General features: G+C 31.8%; 1 protein-coding gene across 2 annotated transcripts in view; it reads right to left on the reverse strand.

Annotated features, from left to right (window-relative positions):
- The window catches only part of pxb (putative Hedgehog signaling attenuator pxb), a 72,374-nt gene that overhangs the window by 23,265 nt on the left and 34,000 nt on the right, over positions 1–15,109 (reverse strand). For both annotated transcript variants that reach the window (XM_085189403.1, XM_085189402.1), the window contains exon 2: positions 10,275–10,863. In XM_085189403.1, coding sequence (XP_085045529.1) covers positions 10,275–10,841 — 567 coding nt within the window. In that variant the 5' untranslated portion in view covers positions 10,842–10,863. The remainder of the gene's footprint in view (positions 1–10,274; positions 10,864–15,109) is intronic.

The following is a 15,109-nucleotide window of genomic DNA, read 5'->3' on the forward strand; positions in this document are numbered from 1 at the left end:
TGAAATATCATTGCTTCGTACGTTATTAGGGCCTGGGGAGTAGGGTATGTGGAGTTATTGTTTTAGGTGGTGTTTTGTAGAGAGAAGAATTTGGTTTACCTTTGTATATTTGCTTATGTAAATATATATATTCGAACCTACAACTATCGTGTACAGAGATTTCTTAATTTATGTATGCTTAGTTTTTTTTTTAGCTTCACGCTGCTTTCCGCACATACCAAGGAAGGCAGAAAACCTGGGAACCTGGGAACATAGTGTTAAGATAAGTGCCTATGCCTATTAGGACACTTCTACTCTCCACTTTCCGCCGAATTTTGGACATACTCAATTTTAAATGCCGCGCTTAGCCTCATTACCTCGTACCAGAGCGGGGAAATTAAAATTATTTTTTTTATTTCCTCGAATAGAAATCGAACCAGTTACCTCTGTCATTTACAGTCACATTCTTATACAAGACTAAGTTGTAAAGTATATTTGCTATCTATACCATTCGACACTTAAGTACATTTTAAACAATATACCAAATCAATTGTGTAAATAACTTTAGAACGTTAACTCGTTAAGAGGTCGCGTTAGAACTCGTTTAATAATATACACATGTACACACACACACACTTACGTACATGTGTGCTTATGAGAATGATAAAGGAAAGCTAGTTAAAAATTCCACCCCATATCGATATGTCGAGTTTTCAATGCAATTAATTAAAAATGTAATGTTGTTCAAAATCCCTTTTATATTGCGTGTTGACTAACGGAACTGAACGCTGCGTTTCACCCGTTACCAATACCAGCTACGAAATGAAAATATGAAATAATTGATTCACCTAAATGAGAATCGAATCCACTACCGTCGCGTTTACAGCCGCTCGTGTGACCCATACGCCACGATAGCCTCCGTTCAATATTAATATTTAAAAATTAACCCTAATATCATCAGATAAGCTAAAACCAGTAATATCTCAACTAAACCACATACACATATATGACATATATCATAAGTTATCTAAAACATTCCCAAGCTGGTCATTGTATCGATATTCCATAAAACAGATAAATATCAGACAAGACCAGGCCCAAGAGAATTAAACTTGAAAAAAGGGACCTCGATTTGTCAAAACGTCGAGCTATCTGTACAGGAATCCGTCATCGGGGCAAGACGATTTATCGAAGGTATATCGCGTGTATCTAAACAAAAGATACGGATATATCTTAAGAACAATATTCTAAATTCTCCGGATGATATGGATTGGGTGACCATTGATGGTGAATGTAAAGGAGACCGATAAAAAATGCAGAAAGTTATAATTTTTGTAATTAGAAATATATCCACAGTCTATTTTTTTATTTATATTCAATTCCATATAATTATTTAATCATCTATATATATAAAATCGAAAGGTCACTCACTCATCAGGAAATCTCAGAAACTACATGAGCTAGGAATCTGAAATTTTGCATAGGAGTTACTTATAGGACGTAGGTGCTCTCTAAGACGGGAATTTGCAATATTCAACTTCTAAGGGGTTGTTTTTGGGGTTGAAAGTTTGTATGAAACTTCGTTACTACAAATGCTAGGAGTCTCAATTTTGCATGGACGTCACTTATAGGACGTAGGTACTCATGGAGACAGAAATTAATAATAACGTAATTCACGCAAGTGAAGCCGCGGGGGACCGCTGGTATATTAATAATATTGAAATATTAAAGTAGAACATAGTTTAATGTTTTAGCAGAGCAGATAGAGGGAAGCTAGTATTGCTAGCTAGCACAAATGATAGAACCAAATTTAAATTCACAAACGAAATATTGTCCTATAAATATAAGCTGCACAGCCACCCTCACCCAATCGATCTGAAGACGGTAGCTATTTGTCAATGCTCGTCGTTTAATTATTAAAAAGCAGGAAAAGAATTGGAAGGGTTTTAATTAATTTGGTGCTGCTACTGGAAGTTTTTTATAAATTATGACCATCCCTCCATCCTTAATTTTTTAGAGGATTCCAAAATAAGACAATTAAGCAAAGGGTGGAGTGGGGACTCGTTATTGAATGGTACGCCATTTTATGAAATACATTTTTTTTTTATTTCAAAATGTATAATTAATTGGAAGTCTTTTGCGTGGAATTGTTTTGAATTTACTGGATTTTTTGTGGATGTGAGTTCATGTTTTAGTAAAAATTTAGGATACAATAAAATCTACACGTTAGCAATAAATATTTTAATAGCTAATGTGTAGATTGTGATTTTTCTGTTCTTATATTATACTAGCGGACGCGCGCAGCTTCGCTTGCGTATTAAAGGGTGAATTCTAATAACCCATGAAACATGTATTCAATGAAATATTTTTAAGAGTCTAAATTTCAAATTTTATAAAAATCGATGGCGATATGAAGATTTTTCCATACAAACTTTCAACCCCTTATTTGCACCGTTAGGGGGTGAATTCTAGAAAACCATGAAACATATGTTCAATTAAATATTTTTAAGAATCTAAATATCAAATTTTATAAAAATCGGTGGCGATTTAAGAATTTTCCCATACAAACTTTCAACCCCTTATTTGCACTCTTAGGGGGTGAATTCTAGAAAACCATGAAACACGTATTCAATGAAATACTTTTAAAAACCTAAATTTCAAATTTTATAAAAATCAGTGCGGATTTAAATTTTTTTCCATACAAACTTTGAACCCCTATTTTACCCCTTTAGGGTTAAAATTTTTCAAAATCCCTTCTTAGTGGATGTCCAGATTACGAAAGTAAACTTTTGTTCAAATTTAACGTTTCTACCATCAGCGGTTACGGCTGTGCGTGCGTCTTACCTCAGTCAGTGAGGACAAGTCCTTTTATATATATAGATTTTCATTTTTTTTATTTTCAAATGCTTTCCTGTTTTTTTAATAATATGTACTCGTATATGCTTATTGGCATAGTTGTTAGTTGTTAATATTCAAGATATGAGACTTCATACACATTTAAAAATCTAAAACAATATGATCCAAATGTATATTTTCTTATTAATATTTAATTTCATATTAAAATCTAATTATTAATAAATAATATATAATTAACTTTCATTAATAATCATTTAATTTAAATATAAATAATATACGTTCCTAGGTGAAAGTCTCAAATTTCCGAAGATCCAGATAAAAATATTGAATGAAATTCATCGGCTGTACCAACTTTAATAGGGTTCTTATAAACTTTTTAACTTACATAACGGCTGCATTAGAAAATCACGACAGTCAATTTCCGACATCGGCTAACAAGTTCACTTACAAAGTTTAAATTTAAACCTGATCGATATATTATTGTACCTAACGTTAAACAATTTACGTAAACATAAAGTAGTTATATTTTATTAACTTCACGCTGTATCCCGCAAATAGCAGGTAGACACACATATTTTTATAAAAGACTTAACAATAGGTTTCAAGATTCCATCTCCCTAACTTGTTATGCGTTAGATATAGTGTGTAGCTGAATAAAAATAAAAATTAAAATAGAAAGATTGGTCACTAACTTTTCTTTACTATCAATGTAGATAAAAAATGCGTTATCACTTTCTACTCTCAAAGATAAATTTGAAGATAAAAAAAATAAGAAATCCAAGCAACAAGGGGGCGGGCCTCGTTACATGAATATGTAAAATTAATTATTCAAATAATTTTGAAAAAACGAGTCAGAAACAAAAAAGAGAGAATAATTTTAATGATATTTAATATTATGTGCATATTAAATCTTGCAGTCTCATCACAAACAATCATAGTTAAAATAAACAATGATTAGGATAGGGTTAAAAGGATAAACACAACTGTTACAATAACACTTATATAAATACTGGGTTTCGCTTGTATATTATTTAATGTTAAATGTATATGAAAGAAATAAAAAAGAAAACAAAAAATATAATAGAAAATTAAATATTGACAAAAAAATGTGACTTTGCACCCCAGTCTTCTCTTTTAAATATGTATAGTTAGAGTAATATAAATAACTAGCGGACCCGGACGCGGCTATGCCTGCTTGAACTATAAGAATATTTTCGCGTCGGTCATACTCATACTGTGCCGCCCGAAGGCTAGGTCACTTCGAATCATGACATCTTCTTAATTATTTATTACAATGTTATACAGTAAACTATAATTTCAATCTAGATAAAACACTAAAAGTGACTATTATATTTATTTTCATAAGGATGAATATCCAAACGCCGCGGTAACGGTTGCGTAGCGACGCGACGTTTGTTATTAACATGGCAGAATAAATTGCATGTCAAATTAGAAAGTATAATATATTAGTATATTAGTATATATGTGTTATGTAATGTTATATAGCCTATAGCACTTCTGAAGAATGCAGCTTTCATATAAAACAAAAACAATGAAAATCGGACCAGTAGATCCAGAGATCTTAGCGTTCAAACAAACAAACAAACAAACAAACAAACTCTTCCGCTTTATTATATTAGTATAGATAAGTTAGTTAGTAATATAAGTAATAAGTTAGTGTAAAATATACACTGAGTCACTATTAAATATGTTCTTTTTAATTAGTCCCGCTTATAGCAAGGTAGGCAGAGGGAACCTACTGTTAAGTAACTTTATTTCCCACTTTCTAACTAATTTTCGAGGCATTGCAAGTTGATGTAGACCTGTATTACAGTCTGTATATACTGAGTCACTACTTTATATTTTCATTTTAGAAATATTTAAAAATTAATATTAACTCATAAAATATAGTTTTAAAATTGTAGCCACCATTTTAGCACTTTTATTACAGCTATAAGTCGTAAAGTGTCCTTTATTATTATAAAAGTTAAGGAAAATGGCTAAAGATACTGAGAACATGGTTTAATAAGTATCGTTATTTAAACTGCACTTATAAATTTTTTTTTTATTCACGCTGTAGCCCACACACAGCAGGGTAAGTAGAGGGAACTTGGGACCTAGTGTTAGGACACTCCGTTCCTATTAAGATACTTCCACCAGTTTCTGTTGAATTCTGGAGGCATTGCGAGCGGGCCAGAAAATGAAAATTTTAAATTATTTAATAAGATAAGTTTCATATACTTATTTATCTATATTATGCCTTTTAACTTGACTTTTAATAACTCCTCTATTATATATTAACTAAAGACAGGGTCACTGGATGATTCATAAAAGAATGACACCCGACGACAGAAGCGTAAAAACATGCATTAAAAAATGACAACTTACTAAAGTTATTGGAATTCAATACTAAATTAAAACGAAGCAGATTTTAATATGGAATTTCAGTATCATTATAATATTTTTTTTAACAATTCTTTAAAATATTGTAAGATTGTTTATTTTTATTGAAAAAGTAAGCGGTATTGTAGTTTGGGATCTCAGTTGACCTTCGAAAACACAATATCAAAGATAGTGGAGGAAGGTCACGTATAACGCATGAGGAACCCCCGGAGGGCATGTATGAAGAGGTTGATGACAGTGGACGAGGCTAAAGAAGTTTTCAGAGACCGCTGTATCCTGCACTCAGCAGGATAAGCAGAGGGAACCTAGTGTTAATACACTACCCCACAAAATATACTCCTTTCAATCAATTAAAAAACAAGAGGCGGAACCTATCTCCGTGATTTGTCTTACCTTACTTTACTACCTATCTTTATATTCAATAGGAAAAACCAATGTCTGATTCACAAAGCTAAAAACAAAATGAAAAAGAATTAAAAAATGAATTTAAACACTTTAAGTGTGGGAATAACATAAAAAAAATTATAAAACAACTTAATTATATAAAAATTTATTGCTTCTTGTCTACAATGTCTACAAAATTTCTGTCCCGATAGAGACCACCTCGTAATTCCGCTTACTATGACTCAAGCTAACATGTTAGCACAGTTGGCGTTGAAATCGCAAACGTCTATATAAAAGAAGATGTTCTGTCGGTTAGATCTTGTTAAAATACTTATATATGATATATTTTTTAATGAAGACCTCCGTGGTGTAATGGGTTTAGTGAAAAATGGTTGTTGTGTGAGTAATGGATTAATGTTGTCTTTTGTTTTGAAATTTGCATTAGTAATGGTCGTAATTTAAACGTTCTTTATTTTTGTTTAATTAGATAATGGGCTTTGAAATAATATTTTTTAATAGAAAAACGACATTTTCAAAATATAAAAATAATAGAAAAGAAAGATAGATAGCAATAAAAGAAATAATCATAAAATAAAGACAATTTCTCATTTAACTTTTAATTTAATAAATAATAGACTTTTTTTACTGAAATGAATATAATTAATTTCCTCGAGTATTAATCGAATCTACAACTATCGCGTTTATAATTAGTCGATGTGCCACTGCGCTAGAATTACCTCTGAATTTATGATATGGAGAGTGAAGTAAGGAGGAGGAACCTAGTATCGCTACCTACCGCGCATTTACCTACTAAAACTTTATCGGCCTCTCAAAGTGCCGCCTTGATGTCTTAATCAAAAGAGAATGTGATATGAAAATGCTATGGAATTTTACGCGGGTTATAAAAATGATATAAAAACGCGTTAAAAATTAGTGATTCGTTACACACTTCATTTACAGAACAGATTACACCGATATCTCAGTTTTAATGGAAAACATAGGATTTGGATACTTTAATTGGTCGATTTACTCCACACCTAAATATTTTATAATGTACTTATAAAACGTTTTTTAATTGTAGTAAATCTTTTAGTTAGAAAGATCTCTAATTTTGGAATTATTTTACATAGAATAAAACTATAAATAATAGCTGGAAGTACAAGGAAGATATATGAAAAATGTAGGTAATATTCAGGGAATCTTTCAATATAAACGAAAATATTAAATATTTTTTCCCCAATGGGAATCGAACCCGCGTTTATAGTCGGGCGCTTATGTCCCTGCTCTACGATGGTTTTAAAAGTACTATCTATGTATTTCATAATATTTGACGTTCATATCTAAACAATATTTGTACTTCGTAGTGATAGCTGAGATAACCTAATTATAACTTTATGGTCACTCCACTCTATGACACTATCTAAAGTGTTTTCAAACACTCTATCATTTACGTTCTAATCCGTTTAAACCAAGTTATATATTTTTATACTTTCAAGCTTTATCACATATGTACAGGAGACAGCACGGATTCCGCCGGAATCCAAGTCTTGAGATGACAAGTTGAATGGCGGAACCCAACACCGTGAAATTGTTTATTAAACATACTAGTACGTGGCATCGCTCGGCGTTAAGTTCCACCACTCAACACGCAATGCCTCCAGAATTCGGCGGAAAGTGTGGAAAGAAAATGCCTTAATGGAAACGAAGTGTCTTAATTTGTCTCCAGGTTTCCTCTGCCTACCCTGCAAAGTGCGGGATATAGCGTGCAACTAAGAATAATATTACACGTATCTATATTATACTAAACAATAGAATAAACAATACGAAGAAAAAACAACTTGAAAATTCTTTAGTAATAATGAAGAAATGAGGGAAGCAAATAGAAAGCAAGTATCAATGTTAGCATTACGAGTGTTTACGAAATCCAGGCAATAAACCGTTAGTCAGTTTCTAACAGTAAAGTAGAAAAGTAATCAACAGTTTGAGTGTAAAATGTATCGCTGGTAACGTTTAACTTACTATGGCAGTTGTAGATTACTTGAGTGGCTTACGTTTTGTCTAAAAGTTTGTTTTGATTCGTATATTATTATTCTTTATCATTATTCAGTATTTTTTTAATGGGTATGCTTTAATTAAAATATTAAACACGTCTTAAGTATTATAGAAAAAGTACGGTACCTTTAATATATTATTTAAACTGTGCAGTTGAAGGATTACGAAATTTGCACAGTTATCTATCTATATATATAAAATCGAAAGGTCACTCACTCATCACGAAATCTCAGAAACTACATGTGCTAGGAATCTCAAATTTTGCATAGGAGTTATTTATAGGACGTAGGTGCTCGCTAAGACGATAATTTGCAATATTCGACTTCTAAAGGGTTGTTTTTGGGGTCGAAAGTTTGTATGAAACTTCGTTACTACAAATGCTAGGAGTCTCAAATTTTGCATAGACGTCACTAGGACGTAGTCATGGAGACAGAAATTAATAATAACATAGTTCACGCGGGTGAAACCGCGAGCGGGCCGCTAGTAGTTAATATAAATAGAGAAAATGTATTTCTTAAGTAATGCCTAAAAACTACATTAAATTAATAGAACCACGAATACCATACGTTTGACAGTATTATTTTAAAGTCTCGAACAATATCACAATTCTTCTCGCTAGCGACTATCGACTTGCCTTAGTACAGATAAGATGTAGAGATAAAAGGCATTGTCATTAAAAGTCAGCATATGTCAAATATTTACAGTACTGATAAGAGAGTTAGTCATTAGCCTTTTAGATAACAGAAATCGGTTATCTCACGTTCATAGGTGTTCTAATATTTTAAGCTTTTATTTGAACTTTTAAAAGCTCGAGTGATTCATAGAAAATGTGTACTAAATTTTTGGGTATGGCAGGATATGAACAAATGACCCTTTTCTTTGTTATCAAATTGCAATTTTTTATAACGAAACTGCTTGTGCCTATTTTCTAGTGAAATTTTTATAAGGTTAAGTTACTATTTTCTTCATGGTACTACTAATCTGTTGAAAATATTTTTTTTATAAATGCTTTTATACAAAATTATATATTTTTTTAACTTCACGCTGTATTTCGCGGGAATATTTTAGTTTTGAGTCACTCCGTTACCATTTCCGTTACCTAATGCAGGCATTACATGTTGAGTGGAAGAACTGAACGTTGTGTTACTCGAGCGAGGAAATGAAAATATTAAATAGATATTTCATATTTTCATTTCCAGGTTCAAGTGGGAATCGAACCCACTACCTGTAGTGTGTTATTATTCCCTAAATAATATTTTTATAACCTCAATTATTATTCAATATAAAGCTTAGTTAGAATTGCGCTACATTTGAAATTTTTATGTATATTTTCAATAGGCTTAATATATCCTTTGTGCATGAATAACGCTTTAAAATATTATGAAATAAAAGCTAGAGTTATTTAGAATTTCATTTTAGACTTTTCCACTATAAATGGTTATTAAATTGTAGGGGCTAATAGTTTCTTATTATAAGTGGAAATTAAACTTATAGTCACAGTGTTGACAAACGAAAATGTAAAAAAAACATAAGAATAATATTTAATTTTTTTCCATAGCTCTTAATCTGTGTGGTGGAACTCAGCACCACGATTTACCTTAACACGAATGTAGAAATATTATAAAATATTTAATTTTCTCGTAAGGGAATCGAACCCACACCTATCGCGTTAAGTCACACTTTACCAGCGCCAAGACTAGCTACAACCATATATTTCAATTCAAGAAAATTAAATTTAAATCTTAAGATCAGTACATTTCCTTCTCCATTCAATAAGATCATCGACACGAATTACGTTCGGTTTGAATTAGAGCAGAAAAAAATGTACGGTGGTGGTTTTATATTTATTAGGTTGGACTAACTGGCACCTAGCCATGTACTATAAATAATATATTTAAAACATATTTTTTTATCTAAGCTTAAGCTTTTTATGTTTATGGTATTAAAAACGAAAATAAGAAAAAAGATCAAATTATAAAAGTAAAAGCTCTGTTCGAACCTTCAACTACATTACAAATATTTAAGTCACTACTAAATTAAATTACTTATTTTTATTGCATTCTTTAGTAAAATATATCAAATTTTCTCTACTAAAGCTTAAAATAATTTTAAGCCTGACTAAATTTGACTATGTGAATACTAAAACACTTTGTTTTAGATTAAGTAAGCTTTTCCAAGTGGACTGTTGCAGAAATGTTGCAGAAGTGGCATTCTAATTAGAATTTGCATTAAATTTTCCTACATATTTAAGTTATTCCAACTTTACGAGCGAACCACATTTTATTTTTCTTTCACCATACATGCATTCGTTATTATTTTTGTTATTTTCCCTCAGTTCAGTATATTAATACTAATAACTTCATATTCTCGAATTCTTTCTTTGAGTTGTTTCTTTTAAGTATTTCACAATATGGAATTATAATGACCTACATCAATTAAGAGTAATATTTAAAATAAGCTATAACTTCTACAATAGATTCTATAAAGAATGCCAACACTTTATCAATTTTATTATTCTTAAAATTGATATATTGGGGCCTAACGTAGTGTTCATAGCCATAATGTCAATTATTTTAAAGAAATAAATATAAAATACTCACTGGTTCCGTATTGCAAGTTTCCAAATCTGGTATAGGATCGTCAGCACAGTAATACTCCGCTTGGAGAAACGGTGGTCGTGGTGGTGGTGGCAAAAGGAACTCAGGCGGTGGTCCGAGACAGTCACAATCTGTTAGATCCGTGGGCTCCAACTCCCACATCTCGTACTTGTCTAACTTAACACTATTCACAACCTCCTTGAAATCACTAACACTAGAAAGGCTAGTATCACGTATAACGCGGCTGACTTCATTTGAAGTCCTAAGTTTGATTAAATTTGCTATGTACAGTTCATCATCGACATCACTCCACACATTTTTCCTATCATTATAATCAGAGTCACTTTCGTCACTTATCGTATCTTCCTCTAGTGCTATAACACTTTTATATTCCGTAATATCACTATCTTCTGTGTTTTCAGTTTGGACAACATTTTCATTGACAGATTCTGGAACAGTGTTTATTTTTGGCAGTGTATATTCACTAAGGTTTCTGCGCCAGGCATTGTGTTTTGTCCAAAAAGCGTACACTGACGCCTTAGTTGGACTGTCGTCGTACCTTGCGTCCATGCGCGGTTTTCTTCTATTTTATCTGTAACAAAAACAACATTTAAATATCAATTTTATCTTATAAACGAATCAAATTTAAATAATGACTATATAGTCAGTCATTGCTAGCAATTTCGTAACTGAAATGGGGCGAATCAATTCCTGACTTCGATCAAACTACTTATTATTTAATAGAAGAACTAACACCTCATTTTGTATAACAAAGAGACCGCAATTAGAGACTACCGCATCTCGAAGCACAATGGCTGCGTTAGTATCGATATCATCGAGCCTGGTTATTTTAATTTATTTTTTACCATGTCCATTTAAGCGGATGGTTCTTTAGCTATGCACTCTTCGTATCGTGATGTCAGAACAGGCTTTCGAAGATTAAAGTTCAGTTTTTTTTGTTTAAACGTTTGCTAGCATCCATTGATCAGATATTTCTGAAGTAATTTAAATGATAATCTAACATTGCTTTATTATTGTGCTTATATTAACTCGAGGTTAATATAATTTTATAATATTCACCTATAGTGTATAAATAAGTTCATAAGTCCAACTTTTCTATAAAAATAACAAAAAATTAAACATTATTTGTTTTTAATAGAAACTCAAGTATATCGTTTTGAATCTAAAAATCCATTAATCATACGTTTAATATACGTCAAAAACTTTAATCAACGTATTATTCCAATGAATATATATTAATGTTCCATTGACATTGTAGTTAGACATAATAGTTGGGCGTAAAAGGTTCGGTGAATCCGGCGTGAGATTCCGAGTTCAGGAGGTCAAGACAAGTCAATAAGTACATACCATACATACATCGATTGCGAACATTATAACTTATTGTAGTTAAGTCGATATGATTGATTGAGAGTTGGTTTAGAATATAATGCTTAATAATTATGTGTGCAGTGTTGCAAGTTTTATTTTTTGATAGGATTGTTAAATTTAATATTGATTATGTAATAAATATATAGATGTTACTATTTTGGAAATTTTAAATAAAAAAAAATATATTTTTGAAATATTTTTTAAATTTATATAAGTACATCTATACAATAATGAAAGAAATTTTGCATTGAATTATACCTAACTTAACTAGGGCTATTGTGTGGCCGTTTTATAAAGAATGATTTCCCATTTGATTATTTATACAAATCTCAGCTATCTCAAAGATAAAAAAATAAATTAAAAGTTTACAATCTTAATTAAAAAGAGCTATTTTATATTTTACGAATTACCAATTTAATCTTATTGAGGCCGTCTTGGCGCAGCGGCACAAGGGTGTGACTGTAACACGACGGTTGTGGGTTCGATCCCCACTCGAGGAAGTGAAATATTTATTTACGTATATATTTCCATTTCTTCGCTCTGCTGTCGAAGCAAAGCGCGGCGTTGAGTTCTGTCACTCAAGACTCAATGCCTCCAGAATTCGGCAGAAGTTGGGGAACGGAGTGTTACTAGGTTCCGTCTGCCTACAATGCTGTGTGCGGGATACAGCGTGAAGCAATCTTATTAAAACTACAAATAACCAAAATCCTTTATCCAAAACAAACAGGCTTACCGATCAAGATTCTTCCAACAAAGGCGTAGAACACGCACGTACGATACCCTAATACGTACCGACTCACGTTAATTAGATTTAATACGCTGTCAGATAGATTGACATTAATAAGCCTATGTGAGTAGAACAGACGAAATCTTCTATAGACATGCGAATAATTTTACTAATTAAGCTTTTAAAATAGTACAGGTTAATGAGGTATTTGATACTTTTTTTCTATTTTGATAATAAATTATTTGGAATTAATGTTTTTTATTTTTTTTTGGTCCGTTTTGTACTGAAAAGTGATATAATTGGGAAAAAGAATAGAAAGAATATAATTAAATATGTCGAAATACTGCAAATATTTTTTTGGTTTTTTCAGTAACCTGACGAAGTAATGACGAAGAAATGACTGAACCTGATTGCAAAATTCGACACAAATTCGTAGGTATTGCGCAAAATTAAAAAAAAAAATTAAAAATATAAATATACCCCAAATAGAATTCGAATCTGTATCAACCACGTACAAATCAGAAACATCTTAATTATTGGTAATTGTTATAGACGGATCCCATCGACAGCACTCAATCTGGGTTGTCTCATTACCATTTTGGCGAACTCCGAGGGTCTGACATCAGCACAATACAAACTGTAGGGCCATCGAGCCTCTTAACGAACGCTATTCTGTTGATTTTTCTCGTGTGAATTATTAGGTTTACCGGTACCGTAGTGCTGGAGGTAGGGATGGTCGTTTCTAATAAGACCTCTTCTGAATTTTAATGTGGTATCGATTTTGTTGAGAAATTCTAATGGGATTTGTTTGATTTTAACAAGATTTGAGATTTCTTATTTTGCCAAGCTTTATTCTGAAACCTACGTTATTTTAAAAGATTCCGTTCTCTGCTTTCCGCCTGAACTAAAGGCGAGTGATTGCGTGGAAACGCAATTGAAATACTCGCTACTGATAAACATGAGCCGAGTTTATAAACTATATTGTTAAGTGTGTTGCACCGAAAAAAAACTTTTTTTATTAAATAAACAACAAAAAATATTTAAAATCTAATTACTCATTATTATATAATATCTTTACTTTTACTTTATTTCAATATTCTCATATATAGTCTAAAGATTTATGGGACAGCTGCCCAAAAGATTTCTTTTTATACAAATAACAATACACAAGAACGATAAAGTTTTCAATTTGTATGGTAGAGCTTGACTTGTGACCTATTTTATTTGAAATGTATCGATTTCTGTATATTACACGTATGCGGAAAATTGATATATCCTATATATATAAAATCGAAAAGTCACTCACTCATCAGGAAATCTCAGAGACTACATGTGCTAGGAATCTCAAATTTTACATAGGAGTTACTTATAGGACGTAGGTGCTCGCTAAGACGGGAATTTGCAATATTCGACTTCTAAGGGGTTGTTTTTGGGGTTGAAAGTTTGTATGAAACTTCGTTACTACAAATGCTAGAAGTCTCAAATTTTGCATGGATGTCACTTATAGGACGTAGGTACTCATGGAGACAGAAATTAGTAATAACGTTAGTTCACGAAGGCGAAGCCGCGGGCGGGCCGCTAGTAATATTATATAAGATATTGCTAGTTCAATTCCTGCAAGCTATTAATTGATTGATTGATACCGATATGGCGAATTTGGGGACAGACTAATTTATGTAATTGTAGGCTATCGTGGCTCAGTGAGATGCTGTTTTGCTAAAATTACGGTCACGGCACGATAAAACGCGGCGCTGAACCCTGCCATTCACGCAATATCTCGAATTCAGGCGGAAAGTGGCGTTGGGTTACGCCGAGCAGCTCACATTAAATGAATCAGCTTCACGCTGTATCCCGCATATAGCAGGGCAGGCAGAGGAAACCCAGTGTTAAAACACAGTTTCCCACTTTTATTTTAATAATTCATTAGTCCGAGTTTTACAGTATTTGAATGCGCTACTACACTACGACGAAATTAATGGCAATTACAGTTTTATATATTCGAATTCATATAGAACTTACTTTGCACGTATATAAATCAATAAAAACAAAATAAATAACTACGTTAAAACTAATCAAAAGTAAGAACTTAATAATTTCGTTTGTAAAACTACAAAACATGTGAAAAGAATAACTTGTTGGGAAACAGTCGGACCTGTACAGCAATAATGTTATAACGCGATATATTAAATATTGCCTAACATTGCCAAGTTTATTTAGTTCGTGTATTGAATTAGGTATATGGGTAACTATTCTTATTGGGTTCAATTATTTCTTTTACAGTTAAAAGATTTTCGTATACAGTGCTAGGCAAAGGAAACTAAATGTTAAAACAATCCTTACTTTCCGTTTAACTAAATTAAAAAAAAAAAAATAAGATCTTACATATCGATTTGCGGAGAACAACGCCGTGCTTTATCTAACAGAGCAGATAAATAAAAATAATTTAAATATAATCATTCCCTCAAGTGGAAATCGAACCTGCCATGGTTTACAATCCATCCCGCGTCCTGACGGGCTCTAAACAAAACGGGTTTAAAATTTATGAACTTCATTTTTATCACCCACTGACATATTTGATTTCGTTCTCTTTTGTGGTGTAATTTATGTTTGGAAAGGAGGTTATTTTTATAATTAGCTTTAGTTTATTTGATTCGAGACGGACAGACGTATTACGAAACTAATATTAGGTAGAATATATGTTTACTTTTCATATTGGTATTGT

This window comes from Heliconius melpomene, chromosome 8 (genome assembly GCF_056956725.1).
Source record: "Heliconius melpomene rosina isolate 202511_hmr_F chromosome 8, ASM5695672v1, whole genome shotgun sequence".
In the NCBI taxonomy this organism is placed as follows: domain Eukaryota; kingdom Metazoa; phylum Arthropoda; class Insecta; order Lepidoptera; family Nymphalidae; genus Heliconius; species Heliconius melpomene.